The sequence below is a fragment of the Lonchura striata genome, chromosome 2, assembly GCF_050655825.1.
Source record: "Lonchura striata isolate lonStrDom1 chromosome 2, ASM5065582v1, whole genome shotgun sequence".
In the NCBI taxonomy this organism is placed as follows: Eukaryota; Metazoa; Chordata; class Aves; order Passeriformes; family Estrildidae; genus Lonchura; species Lonchura striata.
Window position 1 is genome coordinate 83782813 of NC_140704.1, and position 15609 is coordinate 83798421.

Consider the following 15609-nt stretch of genomic DNA (forward strand, 5'->3'; position numbering starts at 1 on the left):
CTGTACTGTTCTGAAGCCAATATTATAGTTGGATCAAGACTTGATAGATAAGTTTCTACAAGACCTTGATAACTTGTTAAAAGTTTTAACTAGTTATGTTAGAAACTAACTTGTTTAGTTATCAAGTTAAGACCTTGATAACTTGGCAAGATCTCTTTGCCCTTGCCTTTTACAAAAACTGTATTAAAAAAAATAGAGGTGACTTTTTTCTCTTACTAATTGCCTTCAGACATTTCCATACATGGTGATGGAACATTGTTTTAAAGTGTTTTATTGTTGCATGCCTTTAAGAAACAAAAATAAGGTCAGTTGTCTTTGGTCTCTGTAGTTTATAAGGCATACAATACTGTTGCTATCATGCTGGCATGGTAGTGTGGAGGAAGGGTTTTAGAAAGGCCTTGGGAATGGGAAACTGAGGAAAAGGATACATTTCTGTATGCCCCATTGTTTCGGGAAAGTTTTGCTTCAGCATTTCTCTGTAAACCCCCTTCTCCCCACCCCTGAGCAGTTCCCATTGGACCCGGTCCCTGGGGTGGTTCTGATGTGCCCAAGCTAGACAATGTCTATTGTTTAGACCTTATCTCTTAATTTTGCTGTATAAAACTGTATCTGGGCAATAACCCGGGGCCTTTGGTCCCTGCAACCGTTCAGGCAATACAATCTCTCTGCACTGCATACCATTAACCTCTCTTTGTCTCTTTATCTGGATCCCTTGCGGCGACCGAGGCACTGCCGCCGCTCGGACCGTGCTAACCCAGCTGCTGCCTGGTAAGTCCAGTGCAGCGGGACCGCGGCAAACCCCAGTCCCCGGAGGGAACAGCTAGCCAGAGGGGTCCTGAGGGGCCGGGGAGGGACGGGGGACAGCTGCAAGTGACTCCTGGAAGCCACACAATACTATAAGACTCTAAGGAGGTTCTGTGCCCAATTTAATATGCTGACTGGGAGTACCAGCCAGATAACAAAATTTGTGCTAAACAGAGTTTAGCTGCACAGAGAAAGTTGAAGAGAAGCTTCATGGAAAAAATAGCTTTGCACTTACTTTTCTTTTGTGCTGCTGTAGGGGTTAGCTGTACTTCAGGAATTCTTTTTCCCTTCAGAAATTACACTCAATACTCTACAATAGGAGATAGGTTTGTTGGTTTATATCAAAACAATTCCTAGTTTGATGTCTTGAAAAAAATATGAACAGCCTTTTTGTTTTGTGTTTGTCTTCTGTTTTTGTCTTTTATTTAGAAAATCACAGTATATCTAAGCAGAAAAAAGGTGCCTATCCTATAATTAGGACTAATATTAACCTATCTATACCTAATATCATCATGACACCCTCTTTGGATGAGGTACAGCAGATGCTTAATAAAGCTGTAGATAGTATTGTGAAAGTAATGAAAGGAGTTCAACATTGGAGTAAGGAGAGAATATCCAAGGTTAGTGTCTTTAACAGCCTTACTTAGAACTAATGGTTCAAAACTGCAAATGAAAAATAAACGTTGCTCTCTCTTCAGGAGAAAGTGTTAGAGAGAAAAGTTTTTCTGTTGCACACTTGGAGCAGAGACAATAATTCTGATGATGGAATGAAATAGACTGGAAAGAAAAACTTCCATGGTAATGATAAACTCTGACATCAGTAAATTTGAGTGTTAGGTAAATGTGATTTATACAGAAAGTATTGGAAGATATTAATTACAAAATACATCAAAAATAGTAGACTTGATATATTTTAAACAACCTCATAGATTTTAAATTGCTTCAGAGAAGAAGTCTCTGGTTAGAAACCAGGTTTTCCATTTGTTGTTCTGTGGATTTGAATAAGGGGATTTTTTTGGGCTTCTTGAAGAGTTTTAATACTTTGGGTTATAATATATATATTGTTTACAATTATAGTTATTTTGCTACAGAATAATCTTTCATGATTATCCAGTGTGGTTTGTAATTTGGCATGTTCAAATGGCATGTTAGAACTTGTGCTTATCCTTTCAGAAGGGTAAGTTGAACTTTCACAGTACCTGGTAGTGAATAAAAAACATCTATGTAAATTGTAATATTGCTGTAGAGAAGATTGTGTAAATGATGGAATAGACTAGAATTTCTAAAAGGATTTTCATTATTCTGTTTTGTGACAAGACATTAAGTTGTTATTAGAAGAAGTCATTAGTTCAAGAAAATTTAAGATGGTATCTTTGATTGAGTTTTTATTTTCTGAAATAGTTTAAAATAAAACAAAGTTAATTGTTTTACATTGTACATGAGATACTAAAAAAATTACATTTGAGACTTTTTAGCTTAGCTCTCTCTTATGCACCTAAAAAGTAAGACAGTAATACTTGAACTGGTTAAGAAGTTAAATTAATCTTTCAAAACTAAGAATTTTGCTTGCAAGAGATGGAAAAAAAATTGATGATGTCTTTTTTGGGGACTGGTTATGGCCAAATTCTCAGAGTTAATGTTAATTTGTATTTCAAATTGTAAATTGTGGGGTATTTCAGAAAATAAAAATGCTTAGTGCTAATATATAAGTAAGCAAATGCTGATAATATAAATAAATCACTTAGGTGAAGCATAAAGAATAAACCTTGAGGGAGAAGAGAAGAAGAAATAATCTGTTTGAAAGATTGGTGTGGAACTTGTTCCAAATTTGACAGGGTACCTGGATGGAACAATTTTACTAAAATGGAGATTTCTATGAATTTGTTTGCCTTCTTAACTTCTAGTTGCCTTTAGGAACACCTAACTTTAAAGTGCATGCTTATTGATAAAATGTCATTCTGTTTTGTCTATAGGAATTTACTTCTCCTAACCAGTATGTCTGTCCTAAGCCTGCTTCTGTATTTGAATCTTATTTTATAGATAGTGTATCAGATGCAGCATCACTCAGTTCATCTGATGCAGTGCAAAGCCAGAGCTACTTCAGGAATGTTTCAGGGAACAAAGAAATTATTGAATTAGTATCTTTACTCAGCAGTGCCATTAATTCTACAAAAGGGGGAAGACAATTGAGATGGTAACTTGATATCACTATCTGAGGGATATTAATGTATTGCTTTTAATATCCTCGGGTAATAAGGGTAGGCATTTAAAGCTGTGATTAAATGTAATAATGAAAAAAATTTGGATGGTGGAAGGAAAACATTTGGCTGAAAATTTGCAAATATGCTTTAAAAGTATAACATGCATTAAATGTACTCTGCTCCAAGACTTGGGGTTTTGAATATTGCATAAATTAAAACATCATAAAAAACTCTTTAGTGTAGCTGTGTTGTGTGTAGCTAATGAAGCCAGCATGATTTCTGCCACATTACAAAGAGGTTATGAAGGTTTTTAGAGGAAAATTTGCTATCAGATTGGCATTTGTAAAATGCTGCATAGGATTTGCTTGTGTAGGTTAGGATGTATCTTAAAAGATATGCATAACTTCTTTGCCTTGTTCTTATTCTATGCACTCTTCGTAAACTGTATTTCTTTAGGGAGCTCTGCATCAGTTTCTTCTGGGGCTGGTCCAATCTTTTATGTCTTGCTATGTGAAAATCTTTGACTCAAGGCATAGTAAATTCAGTGATACTAAAGCATAACTACCAGGCTGTTGCTGAGTAGTTGATAATGGTGGATAGTTATCATGGTATTTTCATATATGGTATTTTGTCATATTGTAAACTTTTATAATTTGGCCAGAGTTAAATGCTTGCATGTACTATATTTATTGTAAGTCATGATGTGGATTATTTCTCATTGCACTCATCTCTCATTTACTTGTTTAATTAGATGCAGTGATGAATTAACTTTAACTTTCTCACACTTTTCTGAGCTCCTGAGAACCAAAAGAATAATTCTCTTTCACACTCATTAAATTATATTCCAATCAAAGAGACCTGTGAGTGTAGAAATTAATGTTAAAAAAATTGTCTCATAGCTTCATTATTTCAGAATGAATTTTTCTTTTTGTGGTGGGCCCTGGAGCTCAGGTTTCAGTTTATAGCCGAAGAAATGGCAGGGAAGGACAAGTGTACTGTATCCTAGTTTTAAACTTTACTTCCCAGTAATTCCAATGATTTTATTGACTGAAGATTCACTTAATTGGCAAATGTTTTAACTAGTCCGACAAATTAGATGTGATGAACATAGGGTTTCTGGCATAATGTGATCAGTAATGGAACTTACGCTTTAGCATAAATTTACCAGCAACCTTTTATTTCGTGAGGTGATTCAACCTGATCTATGATGGAGTTTGTAGTGTACTCTAATGAGCAGCTGCTAAGAAATTATATGCATGCTATATACATGATGCTGAGAATCTTCCTTTGAACTTGTAAATGTCTTTCAGGAAGTTGTTACAGCTTTGGAGAGGTTTAGTTGTTACCACCATATATGGCAGAGAGACAAGGAGGAAACCATTGACAAATTCATGTTGGGAAACCCATTACTCTATGAGTTTGAATCTGAAATTCTGCACTTCCAAGGCCTGGACCTGAAAATTAATTCTGAGCCTGAATATGTCTGCATGAGAACTATTGCACTGTACACTGGTAGAGTTCAGCTTCTCTCCAGAGACATGTACTTTCTGACTCCAGTAGGAAGGAGAGGTGGGGCAGTTTTGGATGGGTAAGTGTCGTGGTTTGACACGGAAAGAGAATTTTTTCCGGAAGGAAGAGGTCAATTTGGATATTGACCAATTGAAGGTGGACACGCCTCTGAGAACACAGAGGGGTTAAAAGCAGAATTCCCAGGGGAACTCGCTCTCTTTGGTTCCGGTCAGCGAGCAGTGCGGGCTCTCCCCTGCTCAGTAACGAGTTGAGTGGGGGAGGGGAAGCCCCATGACCTGATAAAGGTAGGCCCAAGGGTGGTGGAAGGACTGGAACTGGGCTGGCCCCTGCAGATGGAAGGGTGTAAGAAATCTGGGATGTCTCCGTTCCCCCCCACCCAGAGTTTATCTCCCGAGAGGGAGAGAGAAAGAGACAGCGGCAGTTCTGTCAGCAATTCCATCGCGAGGGAGGAGCTGGGGGGTACACTGCAAGGTGCCCAGTGCGTGGGAGTTGCTGGATGTCCGGGCATCGAGCCATCCCTGGGAGTTCGGACTTTTAACCCTTCCTTGAGAAATGAAAGCTTGTGATTTTTCCTTTCCCCTCCTCGGTTTGAAAGAGAGGAAGAGGGACACCTTGGACCCTGGGATGTTAGAAGGAGGAATTCTAGATGGAAGGGGGACAAGGAGTGGCTTTTGGCTGGACTTTTCCATGTTAGCCACAACCTGAACCAATCTTCTCCTCCAAGAGAGACTGTGTTTTGGGAGGATACCAGTGAGTCAAGAGACCTGCTTCAGCTGGGAAAAGACAAAAGTGGAGTGAACGGAGAAAAGGTTAGGGGGTTTGTGGTGGCATCCCCCTGTCCTGGAAAGGAAAGAGAAGAGAAGAAGATCTCTGTTCTTGAGCCCTCGGCCCCAGGGGAAATGGAAAATGGGGGGGACTGTGGTGCCAAACAATGAAAAACTGAACTGTTGTTTTCTCCCCTCTTGGCAGGGCTTCTTTGAAAGGAAAAATCCTAAAAGCAGTCCGTCCATCCATGCATTTGGTGGTGAGAGCACTGTGCATGGAAAGGAGAAGGGTCACAATGGCAAACTTTTCTCCGGGTGGTGCCATGTGTGACATGGAAACACAGGATGTGGAGCTGTGTTTTCTTGGGGGTCTGTGGCACAGGAGAGACTCTGTCTCCCTCGAAGGCCTGAGTATCGATTGTTTGGAGGGTGGAAACCTGACTGGGGTCCAGATTGTGTCTCACTGTGGTTTGTTGGAGTTGGGTGGTGGGGGGAGGAATGCTTTGCAAGGTTTTCATTTGATCTTTGTGTGTTTTTTTTTCCTTTTTTTCCTTTCTTTTTTTTCTTTTGTAGTAGTAGCTTAATAAAGTTTTTTTCCCTGTTATTAAGCTTGGGCCTGCTTTGCTCTGTTCTAGATTCCACTTCACAGCATTCAATGGAGGGACCACATTTTCATGGGGGCACTGGCATTGTGCCAGTGTCAAACCATGTCAGTAAGCTAGATTAAAATGGAAAGGAGAAAGTGAGAGAGAAGGGCTGTTTGCTGTTCTGGCTGTAAATGCTGCAAAGAAAACACTAACACAAGAATATCTGTAAGGCTCATCTGGAGTTTATTGCCTCACCTGGATATGCCTGCTCGCTTATGAGTTGGATGGTAGATGTTTGCCCATCCTTCTGTCACTGATTCCCAGGGGTACATATTTCATGGGAGTAAGATGATAAGTTTGTTACTTTTCTCCTTGCCCAATTGCATGCAGTGAGACGGCTGAACCCCTTTCTATCTAACAATTCCACCAACACTATGATCAAACTTTGTTTCTTCAGCTTTCATAATTAGACTCCTAATTTCCTCCTCATGTTATTTTTTTTTAAGATTAATTTTGGAAAATGTTTTAGATGAGAATATGAATAAATTCATTAGTGATATATAGGACAGAAGTTTGTATAATGGTAAATAAGCAAGATGACAAGTATGGAGACCAACTTCATCTTTCCAGTAGGCACATTCTAAAAAAAATATATATGATCTCTAATATTTATTAATTGTTCAATGTTTTTAGATGATCTTTCCAGTAGAAAAGATGGTAAATTCTGAGGAGAACAGGTGGAAAGCAATTGTGAATTGCAAGCAATTTTATAAACCCCTTCAAGGTGCCCATGTGATTTCATCATCTCTATATGTGAAGGGTTAGATCGAAAAACCTGAACTGCCACTGAAGAGATCAAATGTAATTAAAAAGATTGAAAGTGCATCTTAACAAATACCTGCAATGTCTAATATCTATTTGTTGTTTAATATTTTTAGTTGATCTGAAGCTAGCACTTAGATCAGAAACTAAAGCCTTGATGACTTTGCTGGGGTATCATTGCAATAAGAAGTACAGAACACAGATGGAAGCTATTTTGACTTTTATAGAGGAAACTGGCAAGAAATTAAATCTCAGCATCACAGACCAAGATGACATCAGAATAGCCATGTCAGCTTTAAAAGAGATCGGAGAACTACAGATCTCTATTGACTCCCGTATTGGCCCCATTGAGGTACCTAGTAGGAATGTTGCATGTTTCAAGAAAGAAGTTATTTTCTGGCTTAAAGGTTAACAGTGAACTTTGAAAATGTATGATTTAATATGTGTTGAATGTTGAGTGACAGACCTGTTGTGTTTCTGTAAACATTTTTGTGTGAAATTCTGATTTGGGCAAATGTAAACTTGCTGAGGTGAGGTTTAGTGAACAGTGTAGAAATTGAGTGATGTAGGTAAGAGGAAGATGAGAATACAGGTATTTAATGCAAGAAATCTTTTCATACTTTGTGGAAGAAGTCTGTGTTCGAAAAGAAATGAGATTCCTAATTTTTTTTTTAGCTAAGCCTTAAGAGGAGTAAAAAGCTAATATTAAGCAGACTACACGAGATTGATTGCTTTTATCAGCTGTATAAATGAAAATAAACAAAAACAGATGACTTCCTAAAAAAAAGTTAATGTGATAGAATGCATTTATTGAACATATGACAAATGGCAGGCTTAAAAACAGATGGTAACTGTTTCTCTGCAGTCCCGAACAGAGTATTTATTTAAGAATGCTATAATATGGCAAAATGCACCTTTGATTTTTCAGTAGAATTCTTCTTCCTAAGACATGTTCATGATTCCTGATTGCCCATAGTTTCATTATAAATTTCCAATTCTGCAAGCAGGAGCCTTGAGTCCCGAGGTACAAGAAGTGATTCTTCAGTTCAGAAAGGGAGGTTGGCATACTTTCCACAGTGTTGCAGTAGACAGTTATGTTTCCATTTTTGCAATTTGGCTACAATTTGATCAAATTGGAAAGTATGAATGGAAATAATTCCACTTCATTAAAAAATTTTCAAATGAAATTGCCACAGGTTTATTGCTACCCTACCCTGTGCTAATTTATAGAAAGTCAATATAATTTGTGTTTTAGTGAAAAATCACTAAGGGTTTTCACTATGTAGACTGTTCATATGTTGGTGATGTAAGCTGATATCAATGCTCTGAGAAAAAAATGCAGATGTTTCTTCCAGGTTGGTATTGGTTTGCCCAATTTTGATAATGGCTATGCAAGAAGAACAGAATTTTTTTTTCTAACAAATCATTCTCTGTTCTGAAAAAATGTTAAATGTTACCATTTTAAATACATGTTTTCCATATATGTTTATAAAGTTAATTGAAGATACCCTTTTATGTATCTTGATCCAAATTTCTGGCAGGAATCTTATGCTATGTTGAGCAAATATGATCTACTTGTTGCCAAGGAAGAGACAGAGAAGGTGAACATGTTGCACTACACTTGGGAAAAATTGCTAATCTGTGCAAATGAAGTGCAGGATGAGGTTGTTGCTTTGCACCCGAACTTCAGAGGAGAGCTTATTAGTGCTGTGAAGACTTTTACTGAAGACTGTTCACAGTTCTACTCAGATTATGATCAGGCATGTGTTTCTATTTTATTCTATTAGAGAAATTCTTAAGGAGAGATGGGAACATGGGAAGGTTTTTGGATTTGACTAATTGATGGGACGGGCCCTGACTGTTGAATAGGTTTATTCTTGTTAAGATGGTGTTTGGGTTTCAGTTCAGGGCAGGTTTGTTTAATGTTTTGTATATGGCTGATGAAAGTAACGCTGGTAATCAGTTCCTAAAAATTAAGAATTGAGATGTTTAAGGTTTTTGGAAAGCATCTAGTTATCAGGAACAAATGCGAAGACTAGGATTAATGATAAATTATGTTAGCATCAGAAAACTATTCTTTCTTTCTGATATATGTACAAGGGACTTAAGCTCTCACATTCTTTTTCATTCGAATGAATGAAGGTGAACTAATCTTGCATCATCTTTTAAGTAATGCTGACTTTTACTCAAAAAATGAGCTATGACTTCATAGCTTTTGCAGTGTAATTGAAAGTTTCTGCATTAAAAATACAATTAGTTGTCTTATTTGAATTTAAAAAATCCATTTAAAATAGTGTTTAGTAGATTAACTGTCATCCTTTGGTTCTGTTGATATCTGATCTGTGGAGGGGATCTGGAGGCTGCAAAATTGTTTGAGGTTAGCATTTGGAAAATGCTGATTAGAAATAAGTTTTGGTTATTCTCACCCTCTAAATTGATTTATTGATTTTTTTTTTTTTCATTTTAGAATTGGCCAATGGTGCTTGGTTTAACACCTCAGGAAGCCAATGACATGCTTACTATATTCCAGGTGCTGTTAATTCTAACATAACTTAGTACAAGTGAGCTAACACATAAAGGCTCTGAGAAGGAATCTCAGTAGTTGAATGAACTTTCATCGATAGACAGGGTTACTGATTTGGCAAAGCCTGTTTTTTCTTAGTGAAAGCTATGTTGGAATTTTTCTATGCATTTGCAAGGAGTTCTGTTAAAATCCATTTTTTTTTTAGGAGTTAACAGAAAGGCTGCATAGATAATGAGTAATGATTGCTAGATACAATATTCTGATGAGAGTCTTCCCACAAGTTTAATGTATTTGGCTATAGACTATTTGTTCTTTACTGGTTTTTTTTTTTTTTTTTTTTTTGGTTGACGTCTCTCTTTGTAGCATTATTAATATCTATTTCCTACAATAACAAATTTAATGTTTCTGCTTTTCCCATACTGCTATTCATTTTACTTCCTACTATGTTCTCTGAGTTATATTGCAATTGACAATTAAATTATGTTTTTCTTTTCTGCTTTAATGGTAGTAATTCTTTCTTCAACAGTCAATAAGATTTGTACAGCATACTTGGAGAGGTAGAATTTGCTGTATCCACCTTTCTATTTCTTTGTGTGTTATACTTCACCTTTTTCAAAGGCAGTCTTAGCATTTATTGTTCTGTCACTGTGCCACATGAAGTAAATGGTTTTCCTGTCAGCTTCTAGAGATGTGCCTCCAAGCTAGCTAAAAGTTACTTTTCTCAAGAAAATTGTTGACAAAACTGTTGTCAGAGTAAGCAGTTACTTTCTCTGTAGCTTTCTATTCTTTCCTAGATTTTAGTCTAATTCAGTTTTAATAATAATTTTGGATCTTGAATATTTAGTAGTTTGTATTAACTTTTAATTTATTTATTATTATTTAGCTATTTTGTTTAATGTTTTTCTTTTTCTTTCTCAGAATCGATGTGTTAATCTCTTTCAGAAATGCATTACCTGTACAGGTGGAGACTTTTTGGTTTGCCAGTTACTCGATGTCCTCACCTGCTTGAAATAAAGAAGCAGCTGAATCTGTTGCAAAATCTCTATAATCTATATAACAGTGTCATTGATTCAATCAGTGGCTACTATGATATTCTTTGGCTGGAATTAGACATTGAAAAAATTAACAGTGAACTTATGGAATTTCAGAACAGGTAAGAAACTGATGGTGTGTTAAAGCTGCCTAAAGTACTTCTTGATTATTATTATAATTGGTTATATATGGTGTATATATATATATGCCGCGCTCCCGCCCCTCATTGTAAAACATACAAATAGCGCAACTCCACATATATATATATATATATATATATATATATATATATATATATATATATATAAAATATTGGTGTATATATACCAATAAGCATATATGAGTATGTATTTATTTAGTGAGGCATGAAAAACATAAATTTAAATTGAAAAATGTATCCATTAGCAGTGTAATAAAAATCAAGAAAAATTTAGATTCTAAATGCTGAGCATTATTACTCCTTAGACAGATTCTTGTCTACCTTTTAAAATAATATGTTAAAATTGTAATTTACTTTGTCCATGAAGGAAAGTTTCAAGTTTTATTGTAGTATTTTTGTTCATGAGAGATTTTTTTTTTTTGCTAGATGTCAAAGGCAAGTTAGTGAATTGATGAATAGTTTTTCTACAAAATGGGTTATATTGTATACATAGAAGCTGAATGTTTCATCAAACCAGGAATCAAAAAAAAATAAAGAAGTAAACCTTGGGAAGGAGTTTTTTCCTAGAGCTCAGAGCAATGCATATCATCAGTCTCACCACAAGATGAAATTGAGATTAGAACATTTCAACTGATTTTGAAGATCTCTTGCACAGAATTATTAGAATTATGCAGCTACACTCCTTAAGGGGAAGCTGTAGGTGCCTACCTAGATATCAGTTATTGAAAGAAACTGGAAAAATATTTTCTCACAGGGAGAAGCATGTAGAGAAACTCCAAATTAAAGGTAAACTGAATTTGGAAGGTATGTGCTCTGCTGTTAAAACCATATCATGTGATTTTAAAGAAGGAATATTTTAAAGTCTTTGAAAAAGCTTGCTTTATCTCCATGTAGGTGCCTATTGCAGATGATAGATAGATATGATTGCTCATAAATAATACAGCCAGGATGAGAACAGTTCTCCCAGCCAGCTGGATGACACTCCTGCCCTCGGATGAGTCTAGGGGTGAAATGGGCTATTCCATCCCACCCCCCAAAAGATGTATGGCTCATCCCACACCTTTGTACCCTCCCCCTAAAACATTAGTGCCTGTAACCCCATTGGCCCATGCCTTATCCCAACCCACCTAGGAGCCCCTGATAAAGGGGCTCCGAGGGGCCACGCGCCCTCTTGGAACCTCTTCCCCCCTCTTGGAACTTCCTCCCCTCCTGGGGCTTCCCCTCTCCTAAACCCTCCTTTTGTCTCTCCCCTCCCCCACCCTCTCAGGCCCAGCCATGTGCTACACCTGGGAGCACAAGGCAGGACCTTCCTGCACCCCCAATAAACCTCTTTCCCCAAGAGCAAACTTCAGAGATCTCTGCCTCCATCCACCCACACCGTGCTGGAGGGTGTTATTCCCACAAGTGCCATAAACTCCCTTGTGCTGTAAAGGAATGGCAGCCTTTTCTTGACCTACTGAAGACCACAGAGGACTTCAGTGAGTGTTGCCCATTGCTTGAGAACATGTCAAGTAAAGCAATGATACCTCGGCACTGGAACCAGATTATGGATCTCAGTGAACACAGATTTGATGTGGAGAGTGAAACATTCAAACTGAGGAATATAATGGAAGCTCCATTACTAAGACATAAAGAGGAAATAGAGGTATTGTGAAGGAAGAAATATAGAAATGTGAAACCAACAATCTGCTTGTATAGTATAGGAGTATCAGTAGCAAGAAGGAAATCAGAACATTCCTGTAAAAAGAACAGAGAAATGGACTATCACTTCAGATTTTTGTAAAATTATGACACAAATATATTGTGGTGTCAACTTATTTTTTTTTAAGTCATGCCATTTGTGAGGGTACCTTGCTTTGTTACATTAAACTTATGAAAAGTATTCACTATGTCATTATTTTATTCCCCCCAGGGTTGATTAAATTGTGATGTGGTATACAGATTATTAGCTATGGTGTTTGTATATCTGTAGACCTTTCCACTAAATACTTGCTCCTGAGCCTAATGTTACTTAGTGTTAAAGGAAATAAGAGCTAGATTAGTATACCAGGGATTTGAAGGATTCATATCTTGTTTTGACAGCCTCTTTATTTAAAAGGATATCTGCATAAGTCCTGTGAAGGAGAGAGACATCAAGCGTAAGTCAAAACAAGTGATAGCTGAATGGGATAACAAGATGTTTGTCTTTGGAAACTTTAAAACTCGTGGGGAGCTTCTTTTAAGAGGTGACAGCACATCAGAAACTATTGCTGCACTGGAGGACAGCTTGATGATTTTTGGTTCTCTCATGAATAACAGGTAACAGGAAAGGGAGGGAGGGAATGGAGGGAGAGGTAAAAATATTAGCAAAAGACTTTGTTTTAGTGAACAAATCTATCACAGATAAGAAGGTAAAGAAACATCTAGATAAAACCTAAGAGCTTGCTTGTCCTTGTTCATGGGCTTGTTCTTACTGTATCTCGTTTATCCCCTCAATAAGTTATTTTGAAAGCATGTTGCTGCAGCTCTGATTTTTTGAATAAACAGCTGAAAAGTTTTCATTGATGCAAGAAAGTGGAGACATAAGAGAGAACACCGCCTGGCTATGGCAGGCATGCTATGGGCGTGACAGGCACTGCTACTCTGCCCCTGCGATACGTCATTGCCTCGTGGCAAAGGTGCTGAAAGTCCCAATTAGAGTGAACTTCAGTTTATCTGGTTTCACATGCCAAAAGACACAGATAAATAAGGAACACAGAACCTGATCATCAGGCAGATGCTCAAAAGCAGGAGTTTAGGAGAGTTCGGGAACTCTGTGAGTTTACAGCTTTCAAGATGTTGAGTAGTCCCTTTACCTTGGAGTGAAATTGAAGTCGTGCTCCCATCCCTTTTCTGTTGGATCAGAGCTGTGCTATACACCTTGTGTACACAGCAGCAAGGTGGAACTGATTGGATTTAGAACTGCCAACAAGCTGAATTAAGTTTATATACTTTCACTTGAAAAATTTTAAACATAAAAATTGGTCCTCATCCTGTGACATATGCTGCTTTTCAAGAGTCTTGTTTTCTTCTTGAAATAAAGAAATGCCTCTTTTTTTTTTTTTTCCATTGTAGATACAATACACCATTCAAGACAGAGATTCAGAAATGGGTGCACTATCTTTCCAACACAACGTATATAACTGAGAACTGGCTGACTGTGCAGAACTTGTGGATTTAGTTAGAAGCTCTTTTTATTGGTGATGATATAGAAAGACAGCTTCCAAAAGTTTCTAGACATGCCTTTTTTCAGCTTGCTTATCAACGTTTTAAGAATAAAACTTAACTGTGATGTCATAATTGATACAGTAACATAAATTTACTTTCTTTAATATTTAACAAAACTGGTGTTGCTAGGAAATTAGATGAGCAGTGCCAGTGTGTGAGAAAGAATAATAACATCATATGATCTGTTTGATCTTTTGATTTCTAGATTGTAAAGCTGTTAGCTAATATGTATTAAAACATTGTGCCTAGTAGTAGCCTTGTGTAGTAATACTTATTACTAGCATAGTAGTATCTAAGAATCCTTATCTTAAACTTTCTGCATGGTTTTTCAAATTAAAGATGAACTTTAGTTTTAGAAAAAAAAATTCTTCAGATTGGAAGCTTCAATTCAAATATAATGAGTTTTCTGTCTTTTTCTCTAGAAATGTAAGAGAATGTACATAGTAGGCTTGACAGCCAAGTATAAAATAAGCTCTATTGTGTAAGCAGAAATAATTGTGTCTAAGCTGAAGTATTTCTAAAAGACATGATTACTAGTGAGTTGATTACTGTTGAGATTGCTGGGTGCTGGTTCTGCAAGCAGGTGCCTTTTCCCTCTTCTCTTTTCCTTCCTCCCTTTCTTTCATTCTATATTCACTGTCATGTTTCAACAGGAAGCAAAGCGTTTCTCTAACATTGATAAATCCTGGGTGAGGATCATGGCCCAAGCTCATGAAACACCCAATGTTGTTCAGTGCCGTGTTGGAGATGAGATAATGGGACAGTTATTGCCACATTTACTGGAACAGCTTGAAATCTGTCAGAAATCACTCACAGGGTAAGATTACCATGAGACCATGTTCTCAGTCATATGGTTGTGCATTATGTAACCAGGGAAAAAGCAATTGTTCAAGTACATCCCATGAACTTTGAAACTATCATGTTCTTATTCTACTATGAATGCAGTTGAACTGAGCAAACAAGTTAGCAGGGTAATGCAACATCTCCAAAGAAACTAACTCATGGATAAGTATTCGATTTGTGGCTAAGGTGTCACTCATTGTCTCTGTTGAAACCAAACCTGGTTTCAGCCTAGTTTAAATCCAGAAGGCAGCCTAGATTTCTGTCTCCCATTCATACCTTTCATAGACCTGGGAGACCTTTGGCTTGAGAGATATAAATAGCAAGTAAAAGACTCAATGTAGAAATATTTTATTTCAATTTAGTTTATTTTCTTTTTACTGGTGTTTAGATTACAGCAAATAAAAGATTTCCATAAAATGATTTCTGATGCTAAAACAGTAGCTTTAAAGCAGATGTTTAACATGACTGTATGATGGATAAAAATTGTCATTGCTTCAGCTAAAAATTGTATAATAAATTGGGAGAAATACCACTTTTAAAGGGTAGAGGATGTATAAATTAACCCATATCACTTACCATCTTCTCCCTCCTGGTTTCTCTACCAATTTTTAAAAAATACTGGTACCTGGAGAAAAAGTGCCTGCTGTTTCCACGATTCTTCTTTGTGTCAGATCCTGCTCTCTTAGAAATTCTTGGCCAGGCATCCAGCTCTCACAATATCCAGGCACATTTGCTGAATGTGTTTGACAACATTAAAAATGTCAGGTTCCATGAAAGGGTATGTACTGCCCACACCTCAATGTTGCAGTCCTTCACATTAACAATGTCTGATACTTGCTAAATTAGAGAGCTACTCGGTTGCATAAGGCATTCAGCTGTTTTACTTTATTAAGTAACTATTTGATGCTGAGTAGGCTTTCTTCATTTAAGATTTTTTAATATCCTCATTTATGATGTAGTAAAACTTAATGTAGAATAGCAAAACAAAAATTTACACCAGTGCTTAAATTTCAGAAAAATCCATCCATGTACTGAACTTTTTTCTGTGGTTTTCTCTCAAATAAGCTTTTTAGTCTTTATGAGATTATTTGTATAT

The 15609-nt window shown here is 36.8% G+C and overlaps 1 protein-coding gene across 1 annotated transcript in view; it reads left to right on the plus strand.

Annotated features, from left to right (window-relative positions):
- Window positions 1–15609, plus strand: part of LOC110469814 (dynein axonemal heavy chain 5) — a 125050-nt gene that overhangs the window by 37056 nt on the left and 72385 nt on the right. The window contains 12 exon segments of the mRNA XM_085561441.1: window positions 1234–1424; window positions 1503–1602; window positions 2845–2978; window positions 4313–4517; window positions 6825–7060; window positions 8250–8468; window positions 9176–9238; window positions 10151–10196; window positions 10199–10385; window positions 11179–11228; window positions 12951–13081; window positions 14324–14487. Coding sequence (XP_085417567.1) covers window positions 1234–1424; window positions 1503–1602; window positions 2845–2978; window positions 4313–4517; window positions 6825–7060; window positions 8250–8468; window positions 9176–9238; window positions 10151–10196; window positions 10199–10385; window positions 11179–11228; window positions 12951–13081; window positions 14324–14487 — 1726 coding nt within the window.